At 47.0% G+C, this 11,395-nt stretch overlaps 1 protein-coding gene across 1 annotated transcript; it reads right to left on the bottom strand.

Annotated features, from left to right (window-relative positions):
* Positions 1 to 9,812: 9,812 nt before the first annotated feature.
* On the bottom strand, positions 9,813 to 11,279 carry F4822DRAFT_208406 (metallophosphoesterase-like protein). Its single transcript, XM_051453838.1, has one exon. The coding sequence runs from the start codon at positions 10,893 to 10,895 to the stop codon at positions 9,990 to 9,992; it is 906 nt and encodes a 301-aa protein (XP_051315454.1). The 5' UTR covers positions 10,896 to 11,279; the 3' UTR covers positions 9,813 to 9,989.
* Between the last annotated feature and the right edge of the window lie 116 nt (positions 11,280 to 11,395).

Below are 11,395 nucleotides of genomic sequence, written 5' to 3'. Positions count from 1 at the left end.
CATTGGTGTTTCTTTTTTTAGTGACTCCCCAGGCCATTGCTATCGTATGCCGTACCATCATTATATGGGACCAGGCTGTCCTACGAGATTGCCCCTGTGAGACAAGCGGGCGCGATCTTGAAGAGGATCAATTGACCCGCAGTTATACATGCGTCATGACACTAGAGGAGCTTGCCTTGCCACTTGGTTGTTTTGTTGGCGCTCGTGACATTCGACTTGTCAACACGAGGTTTTGGGTGCAGTCTCGGGAGCTAATGGGATAGACCATGACAGCATCCTGTTTCCTAGGTGTTCCAAAGGAGAAGGTAATCGTTCACAAGTTTGTGTAACTCGTAACTTAAACGATAAGACTATATGTAACATGTCACCGATGCCAATCTGTATGGCTGACACAATCTAGAGGCTATCTATCAAAAATCTCTTAAAGAATAAAAAGAATTTGAGATTTCAGATCGATGAACTGTGATGCGATTTATGACCAATAACAAGCATCATCCCTCTTCTGTATGCTAGGTACCCAAACATGGGTCAGGTATTCGCACGGAAATTTCCCCATATGTACAACAAAATCCGATGCCATTGCTCGTTTATTACTTTTGTACCTATTTTATGTCAGCACGTTTTATCACATGCAACCGTTTTCGTCAATTCATATCATTAATTGATATTCATTTATTTTCTAACAACGCATAGATCTTAGTCCAGGAATTGCCGACTTAAACCATCTATACTGCATACATGTATATACACCCATCTACTATGTGGTAGTATCGAATAAGGCCGATCTAGTCCATATTATATTGTACTAATTTAGGTAATACGAAGTGAACAAATTAGGTAACCCGTACCGTCAACTATCATGATGGGTCTGGGATTCTCTTAAGGCAAAATTTTCAGAGGATATCAACATTGAAGATACTCGGGTTTATGGGTAAATTGTTTATAACTCCGCCAGAAATTCATATACCTTTGACTTGGAGTGCCGCTAAAGAATCAAGGATCTCAAGTTCATATATTCCCTTCTTTTCTTTAATAATCGGCCTTGACAGGTCGGAGCAAGGCGCTCTCATTATCGGCTATCTCCACTTCGGGAAAATGACCTAGAAGCCTGCCAGCGTGAAACACTCGGTTCGGTTCGCGTGGTCGAGGAATTATTACCCTTGCTAGGAGAATTAGTTGGCCAGCCTTGGCCAGCCATTGGTGGAAAGAACTCCTATTACTGTCAATGCCTTCATCTCCTAGTTTAGTGTAAGACACTAGTAGTGGGTTGCTAATAATACGTTCCTCTTAGACCCACTAGACGAGGACGGTGAGAGCTTGCGCTCGTCGCCTTGTTCGGTCTGTTTGAGGATTGTTCCTTTCGGGGTGTACAGGCGTATCGATGTAAAGGTGTCTCCGCGAGAAGTGACATAAGATGGGTATGGGCAAATTCGCCAACTATCCAACTCTATCCTACATATGCATATGGGGATAGCGAACGCAATGCTGCGTTGTTTTGCCCATTGAAGTGGCAGCTTGGGCTAATAATATAAGTGGCCCAAAAACCCGCCGGGGTTTGGTCTACTCATTTCGGTGGGCTTTCGGGATTTGCTCCCAATTGCCCAGGTCGAAAACACAATGGAAGGGATCAAGATACACCTCTCGTACAGATCTCCTATCCACCACATCCACCGCCGTGACGGTCCCCTGGTTGGACCTTTACACTACATTCAAATCATTCGAGTTAGACCCCACGCGCGGAGGGAACCCTTGTCGCCGTTTAGTACCTAAAGAGAAAGTCTAGAAAAGCGACGAGAGATGCCCCAGACTGGCGGGTTTACATCCGATTCAGGAATCCCATACCCTGGAACTTCTCCCAAATCGGGGCGATCGTCATCTGCAACAGGCCATATCGTTATTCGGTTAGGTAGTGAGATACTTGAGCCAGATCCTGTCAATTAGCGTAAGCGATTGGGTTGACAGAAACCTTTACACCCCTTCTCAAGGACATTTTGACTAGGGGCCACCCCTAAATTATTTCATCAACCTACCTACATAGTACATGTTCTTGGCTCGGGTAACTCCATCGCATCTCTCCGCATCCTTTCCACTATTTTATTGTGCCTCTCTCTAACATTATGCTAGTCTGGAATAAGGCATGTTCTGTCGCAAAGTCCTGCTTTAGCATATAATATTTACATTATTTACAATATTTTCAAGGTACGGTACCTATTAGTACCTCAGGGGTGTTGTTACATTCAAGGATGCCTTCCCGCGGTGACAAGGGAAGTACTAAAAACGACTCAAGCGGCAGGTCCAGCAGACGAAATGATGATTCATGATGCTTCACCTTATATTTGCTAATATACTGTCCCACGATCTCTTATCCGTTTTGTTGGGTTTGTCGCAAGACGTCCAAGGAGACCCTTACAAGGTAGAGCCAGCCCCATGAACAAAGAGCCTCAGGTTAAGAATGCCAAACTTGCAGCAATGCCGCACGACGTCGGGTTTGATGGATGTATTATTTGCTACAGACCACGAGGCGCATCCTAATGTTACAGGCTCAGTTAGACAAAGTACTCCAACCTACATAGGTCGGCTTCTCATTGTGAGGCGAGCAACCGACATTCTTTCGTCAAAGCTTACGTTGCACCCGGAACCATGGTAGGAGAACTTATCTTCCGTACTCCCGCGATTCTCCAACATTGGTTGCGAGAAGAGTGGTACGGGGCAGGCTCTGAAAGATTGGGTGCCTAATGTCAGCCATCGACCCAAGACTACGGCGTAATCTGGATCCAACGGCGGCCTAGATATGCAGACCACCAGATCTATCGCTTTCATACACAGAAGGATTTTGTTTTTTCCCTCCCGCTACTTCGGTACCGACAAGGGTCTCCCGTTCTTCCCGCAATAAGCTGTACATTTATTAGGTACATCACCTCTCTAGGTACGAATGTGTGGTTTCATCGCGAAAAAAGCCGAGAGTTCTCATGATGATAATCCCCCTCCATTCCGAATGGCGTTTGATATTGTGATTATTAGGAAAATATTATAAAGAAGCGCTTTCTGCCGTATTCTAAGTCCAAAAAGGCTACCCTAAAGATACGGATTATTCTCCGTACCCAACCAAACTCGTGTTTCAAATATACCAACGTGCATATAATATAGCACACTGTCAGTCAGTACCATTATCGTCCTATGATCGGTTCGATATATCTCAAGTAACCCACCGGAGTATGAAAATCGCTCACTGAAGATTACGCTATTATGATCCGTTTCTCGCGTCCTAGAATGAGTTGGCAGATGACCCCTTTTGCCCACTCCTTTTCGGCTTCAGGGCTCGCTCCCTCACCATTTCGCATAAACCCCCATTTCCCTACTAATCAATGTCTAATCTCACAGCAGCATATGACTTAGCTCCTTATTAATTTTCACTTTGTATGATAACTACATCTTATCAGTGCGATTCGTCTATTCGCCGGAACCAGGCGTCGTATCGCTTGCTGCCGTCAGAGACGCCTTATTGAAGTAGATTAGGCTGAACGGAACTGCCTCGTTCTGAAATCTGGATCTCCGGACTTGCAAGCCAATGACACCCAGCGTGTCTGATCGTCTGATCTGTGTAGAAGTTAGATCTGGCGTGGGGCATTTTCCCATTTCCTTCGACAATTGCTTCCTTGCTACTACACTTTTTCTGTCTTATCTCATCAATATAGTATGCGGTGTCGCAACGGCGGCCGATTTTAGTAACCACCCATCCGCCTTCGTGAATTTTGCCCGGCCAGATCTGGAAGCTGCAACGGCTCGGCCCTGAACGGGCGTTGCTGTAAATAAAGTGTCAGTAATAAAGGAAGACATCGACTCAGCCGATTCTAATTGACGGCTGTAAGGGGAAATTCTATATGTGTATCTATCCACGTTGTAGATTGCCTATCTATGCGTTGTACGCCGCTGCGTAGGATTGAGAGACCTCCACGGCCTCCATGGCTGGCTACCTGCCATGGCCTTTTTTTTTTCCTTCCTCCTGACATCCGATCCCCCCCTCTCATCCTACGCGCGGACCACCTATCCAATTCAATATATGCAATGTATGATGATGCTGGCTCTTCCTCTCGGCGATGTTGCCGTAGAGCACCCCTTCCGGCCTCGGGAGTCCCGCTTGCCGTAATATGTTTGTTGCATGCGCGCTGAAGCGGGCACCCGGCGACTCCCTGTGTTCCTCTCGGATGACTTTTCAGCAGGACCAGTCCTTTTCTAACGGTGTATACGCGGGCCATGACGGTTACCTATGTGCATGTTGTCGTATTTATGCATACACATACATAATAAAACCACGACATACCTCACTACGCTCCCCATCCCCATCGTATCGTATCCTATGGGCTAGTCCGGGTAGCAACAAAGCACTGCGACCCTGGGGGAACCGGGTGTATTATATGATATGTCATTTTTTCTTCGCAGGGGAACGGGCATGATTTTTTTCTGGTTCTGCAGTGGACACCACCTGTTTCCGTGGCCCAGGATCATTGGGTCCCTCGTCTCGCACCACTAATGAATACGGGACCACTGGAACTTAGTACGCGATGATAGTGCAATACAGCGCCTTGGCTGGGTGGACGTTGGTGTGGACCGTTCATATCATGGGTTTGAGATTTTGGAAGAACTTTGAGACTCGCACTCGCATGTGTGAGAGACACAACACTACGTAACTAGACATACACATAGAAGCAATTGGAATGCATACAAACGCACATACGCACATACGTACATGTGTGGGCTATCGGGAAGGTAGACAGAGGCTGGCTGTCGGGCAGCCGGGTAGGGAACCAGGTCCTCCTCGTCCTTTTGTTCGATAGGGGGTGGGAATCCAATCTTTCGTAGCCTGCCAAGCTCCTCAATGAATCTGGGAATGTCACATGAGCTTCCCTTACCTAACGCGATGGAACTCCCCCAATGCGACGTTCGGGAAACTGAGAATGCTACTCTGTGGCTTGGTCCCGGCGATCACTGAGAGACCCACACCTATCCACTGCATGCTTATCACGGGCGAGGGGGTGACAGGGTTACAAAATGAATTGACGAACTCCTATTGGCGCAGCAAACTCCGGTGAAAGGATTGGTGGTGGTTGAACAACCCACCTTGCCCACCACATTGCCAGATAATTTCCAGGGCTGGTCCCATGAATCAAATGCTGAATAAGATCGGGACCTTTTTCCTCCTCCTGTTAGATGGATGCATTGCAGGATCTGACTTCTCTAACCTAGTATGTACATTCTCCATACATCATCGCCCTCCTTTGCCTAGGGTTAGGTGCTAGCAAAACCGATCAGCATCACTCTCCTCGTATCTCATAGGGCCGTCAGCTCGATAATCTTCTCCAGCGGAATGCTGTTTCCATGGCATAACCCCTCTCACTTTGCACATGTATATATATATATACCTGTATATATACATACAATGCGTCCAGGGTTGGAGTTTGCCTCTGACGTTGTGGTCTTTTTTCTAGCCGAAGAACCTGTCGTCACGGCAGAGATTTCTTACCTGTCACTTTTTGCAAAATGAGAGGTTTAGGAGCGAACGGCGTTGCGTCGTCAAACTGGTCCGGGAGGTCTGCAAATCACTTCTATTATCTTGAGGAACTATACGTGGTACAAAGCTACTTATTAGAGATGAGTGTTACCACACGCTATCATGATTCCGCATATCGGGTCACACAGTTCTATTTAGTCAAAGGTACATACTGTATGTCCTGGGGGGCGTGGTCGCCGATGATACCTACATATTAAGTACCTACTCTTCCCCTAACCCGTGAAGAGATTGTCAGCTTGCTTGCACTCTACTTTGTTTAGATGGGCAGCCTTATTCTACCTGGGTAGGTATTCAGTCCTAGGTAAAGTACGATTGACCCTCCTAGCGAACACATGCATTTGTTGGTAAATACAGTTCTCCCCTTACTGATACACCGGTTTCCGCGGTGTAGAAAAATACCTAGGTAGGTATACGTACGACCAAATCTACCTACCTTCCAAGCCAATATAATTTATGCTCCTAGCCCCTTAGATCAGCCCAGATCACGATCTTATGCATCGTGATATCTATACTCGGCTCTGGGTCCCCAGTACGTTCCGACCAGTGCAACCTTCCAAGATAAAGACTTATGTAATATACCAACAACTTTGTTTTGAGCACAGCCGTTTCAGCCTTATTCTTTTCGTCGCCGTCTACTAGAACCAATCCCTTACGTTATGGTTTGTATTCATTAGGGAATAAAAAGCATCGCGAAGTAGAGTAGTTCTTTAAGCGACGCCTCACCACGGCCCATCCCGCCCTGAAGGCTGGGTAATCCACGTAATAGCGTACGTAAGAGTGTGGCATTTATAGGCTCTCCACCACTTAGATGAAAATCTACGCCTCTGAGGTCTCACATCTAGTCCTCAAGTGTAATGAAACTACAATAAGTTTACAATTGCTTTTAGCAGTGATTTCGTTGCTAATTTAGAAATTGCTAGATCCCCAAGTTCCAATTTTGGCTTCGAAGCAAGCGAGAGAAACTAGGCACGCAAGGGAGACACGGCAAGGTGCAGCCAACCGAAAGCCCCGAGGCAATCAACCAACGAACTCCGAGCCACTTATTACAATGACAAGGAGGCACAAGTATCTATTTCCCGTAATCTCTGTACATGGCCGTTATCACAAACTATCTACGTGATTGATGTGCTTGTTAATATTCGAAAGTAGGCAATCTCACCACCAACAAAACGCCGTGGCGTCGAAAGAGGCAAGCTGGCTGATTAGGGGTTATCGTGGCCCATGAGGTCTCGATTCTCCGGAAGAATAGGTACCTAGCCTAGCTCTGCCAAAAAGAAAAAGGGACCTGTCGTTTCATTTAACTTTTCTGGCCTGAGCAACTCGACCCGATCTCTCGATTTCTCCATGCAATCTTGCAGGAGAGGGGGCGCCTCTCTTTGATCTTATTCCCTTTCCTTCCCCCCATCTTGGTCATTATTTTCGCCGAGTCTCGCAGGCCAATCCTAGCTATCCACATGCACCATCATAAGCGGGTAATGCGTCTTTTCGGACGGTCGCATGGTAGGCACTAGATCTCGAATCATCCATTCATTTTCGTCCTGGCTGAAGGAACCGGCTTTACTATGTAGATATAAAATACAATGACGCGGTATTTCCATTCCTTCGCATATTCTTACGCTGACTATGGCTGCTGCTCTTATGATGATCCATCCATCCCGCGGTATAGATGTGGCGAGAAAAGGCGCCGTAATCTCGTACGAGATTGTTCTGGACTTACCCAGATATTTCTTCGCACCTTTCCATACGCAGCCCTTTGCATGTGCCGAGACCGCCTCCGTGTGGTTGGTGATCTACTCCAGGAGGTCAAGGACCCTTTTTGACCGGTCTCAATTCGAAAGACGCCACTAGCTGATATGTGACAAGTCTTTTGGTTTGCTTTGGCTGGTCGCCAAAACAGGCGTTGGGCCTCATTTACCACGAAGAGGAATAGGTTTAGTGGATACAAGGTACGAGACCACACCAATAGATGACGTAGTAGCAAATGCGCCTAGGTATTCCATGCGAGCGTGCTGGCTTCATGTGCAATTCACGAGTTACTACCCAGTTACCACGACTTCCCGTCGCGCGGTGCTAATAGGTGACATCATGCAAGCAAGATATGGGCTCCCTTGGCACATCTTAGATTCGGCACTTCAGTGTTGCCTTGTTGGAACCTTACCAGGAGTCATATGTCCAGCTGATCGCGGCGCTTCAGATTGATTGCGGAGCTGCAACCTCTCCTGTGGCGCCGTGGCGATGGTGGCTGCATAAATCTTGTCGGATCGGACCCTTCACTATTTCGTCCTGTTCTCGTCCCGCGTAGCCAAGAAATAACCAAGTTTTTCAGACATAATTACCTAAAACGTAGAGCTATTGAGATAATAAGCTTATTTCTCTGTTCCTTTGTTGGTGAATGGGGGTCGCTATACCCTGGCGGCCGGTGGGGGGATTTCCAGCTCATAGTTGATGATATCGAACTGAAAGGGGTAATAATGCCAATTGATATGATATGCCCAGATCTTCTTCACCGCTATACTTCTTCAGCTTGACCAGGTAGATTCCTCAGTCAATAAAATACTCTCGTTGCTGCTACTAAGGTTCCTTCGCCGAGCAGATTTGGAAGGTCACTAACGAAGGAATAACACCTCCGATACAAGTATCTACAGTCATGTAGTATTATGGTACAGTGTTAGGAAGTATAACTAGGTACCTAGGTACCTACTTATAGGCGTATAAGTTAGACATGCATTTCAGAAATCGATTGTCTCGTCGTTTGTGCCTCTGAGTGGATATTCTGTCAATGTGATACAGCCACATGGTCGTGTCTTTAGGATGGATGTCGAGCGGAAGATCCATGCCTTTTATTGACGCAAGAATACAGATTAGGCCTTAGATGCATCGCATATAGGCACCAGAGAGAAAATTATTGGGCTTTCTAGAAGGATTCTGCAATGAGTAATTATCGTGATCAAGCAAAGCTAAGGGGTTCTTTCATCTCACAGTCTCGCAGCCTGATATCAGCGGCTAAACCTACATTCAGACAAGCTATACACCCAATTTACTTTTATTCTGGATAATCCACATCTCCACGATCCTACTCATAAGAATATTCTATCGTTTAGCGTTAGCGGCTCTAGGTAAAACGTGGCCTAAAGGCCCCATCGACGGATTGTAACCCTCCCTTTTGAGACAAGAACTGACGCTAGTGGTCCCCATTTAGATCGTCTCAAAGTGACTCCTCATATATTAGATCACCAAATATAGGCTTGTTGAGGTTGCTTTGCTTGAGTTAGAGTTGGTGGTGTACCGTTTCACTCTCCCTAATAGCCTGGCCTGCGGCTCACGATCCACGAACTAGCGATCCTCATGTACATGAGACAGCTAACGATTTAACTTGATCTAATTCTATCCCATTTCTAATCGCCGTGGGTTGACTAGTGCGCCGTCTTGTATGTCATAAGTACCTAGGTAGCTTAGTGTAGACTTTTCTGTGTTGTTGGGTGTACTCAATTCTGATGAACCATAGGATTAACACAAATCAACACATGACAACCACAGTCACTGTCATTTGAACCTACCAATAGAAAATTGATCTTTTATTTTGACGAATCGGTATTATAGTTGATGGTTGTAATGTTACAACTAGTTAGCTACCTACCTAGGTATCTGGGCGCGCAATGGGGTTAAGACGAGGAGACCAAAGTAAAAAAAGAATCAACCTCCTTAGGAAGGGCTAAGCCTCTAACCTCCTAGCTACCTAGGTACTCGTTACTAATACTTATTGATAGTAAATGTGATAGACGATCCCTTGATTGGATGACTCTTGATTGTGCCGCGGAGGTCTGGTTTTCTGCACCCATCGCCAAGTGAACTCAGCTCATAAACTTGAACTTCGTCTGGGAAAAGCCTCGCATTTTTTAGATACCCACCCACCTAAGGCTACCGGATTACCTACTTGGTAGGACCTAGGTAATATTTCAATTATCTCGAGGGGGTTTCGGGTGGCTTTCCAAGAGGATGAATCAAGATGAGGCTCTCGCCTGCCTTCGAGAGGCAGAACTCGGGTCGAAAGTCTAGGGCATACCATGCCTCAAAACCTTGCGATATTTTCGACGGCGAGATCATTTAAAAGAAATTGAATGAGAGTATATCGACTGTCTATAAGCTAGAATGAATTGAACTGACCCCCTAAATGCAATGTATCCGGTTTAAAAGCATCGTGCAAACCGCCCCATGCATCCACGACCGTAATCCTGCCTGCCTATCCCCACGGCATCGCAATTGTATCCTCATAACTTCATGCAAGTCCATTCGACATCATATACCATTTCGTTGAAAAAGGTACAATACCCAGCGGCCAGTTCATCAAAGCTGCACTGCGCCGCAATTCCACGGGTCCATCCGTCCGTCTCCCGGTCGATCAATGCATATGGTCAGGCAATCAACCCCACCGTCGCCACTCCATATCGGCCTCCCCACCAGGCGGCGGCGACGGACCGGGCAGAACCTCACGGAGCAAATCATTAATATCCTTCCCAGCAGCGCGAATATCCTGCCACTGTCGGGGATACCCCAAACTACACTCCTCATAGCGGACTCCTCCCTTCCAGTCCGTGCGCGGCACATGCAAATGCCCAGAAACCACAACCTTAGCCCCGAACCTCTTCCCCCAATCCTCCGTCTTCTTAGTCCCGCACCAGAGACTAAATCTCGGTACTCTAGGAATATACACGAGATCCTCGCGCAGCGGCCAATGGTTAATCAGAACAATCGGCAATGGCTCTCCATCATCATTCGTGAAATCCTTCCTCGCCTGCTCGAGTTTCTTCTCGAACCGACCTACCAGCGCATGACACCAAGCGTCGCGCGAAGGGTACGGATCCGGGTGCAGCATAAACTCATCCGTGGCCACGGTATCCGTTTCCTCAGCCCAGCTGACAGCCTCGGCGCGGGTGACATGGTCAGGGCGAAAGCTATAATCGTAAAGCGTGAAAATGGGCGCGATAAGCACCGGTCCACCCTCGCCGTCCCACCGGACGAAGTCGTCTTCGGGGGTATGCACGCCGTGTTCGCGCGCGACTTCAACGCAATGCTGGTATTTCTCCTCGCCCTTAATCGCATCAGGTTGGGCGGCTGGCACGCTATACAGCTCGTGATTTCCCGGGCACCAGAAGACTTGTTTGAAGTGGCGTTTGCCGAGGGAGAAAGCGAGCTCAAGGTGCTCATCCGTCTCGCCTACATCGCCGCATAGGATCAATCCATCCTCCGGGTGCGGCTTTAGCTCAGCAAGCGCTTTGCGGTTATACTCGTAGCTGAGATGGAGATCTCCGATAGCGTAGAGCTTCATGTTGGCCGCCGTCTTATTATGAGTGTTTCTACTAGTATAGAACCTAACCTATCAGTTGGGTCGGAATGGGGATGACGGAATGAGGGATTGAGAGACCGGAACTGAGGGTTATTTGGTGACTAGACCTAATTCAGCAAGCGCGCTAGGCGCATTATTATTTTATTTCAATTATATTTGAGGAGGAGCCAATTATATTTGTATTTGTTTGCAGTCATGCATGGCAATCGCCGTAGATAGAGAAGTCCTTTGAAGATCTTGGAATTGTTTGAAGTAGCAGGTCATCCAACACCCCTATTGATTACTTATCACGATTTAGGTGCATAGTTCTGACATTTTGGCTTAGAAATGCTTCGTGTAACAGCATAAACTACCTGTATATCAGTGATTGTTCCATTAATTTTATAATTAAGGGGGCGTTGTGTTACGCCGGGCACCGGACTTTTCTTTGAAATTAAAGGCGTCCGTTTACATGAACATCTTCACTCGTTCAACAATTTCTA

Source organism: Hypoxylon trugodes, assembly GCF_022578975.1.
Source record: "Hypoxylon trugodes strain CBS 135444 unplaced genomic scaffold F4822scaffold_4, whole genome shotgun sequence".
Taxonomy (NCBI): Eukaryota; Fungi; Ascomycota; class Sordariomycetes; order Xylariales; family Hypoxylaceae; genus Hypoxylon; species Hypoxylon trugodes.
The sequence above is the reverse complement of the archived record's forward strand: the minus strand, read 5'-3'. Positions and strand labels throughout refer to the sequence as shown.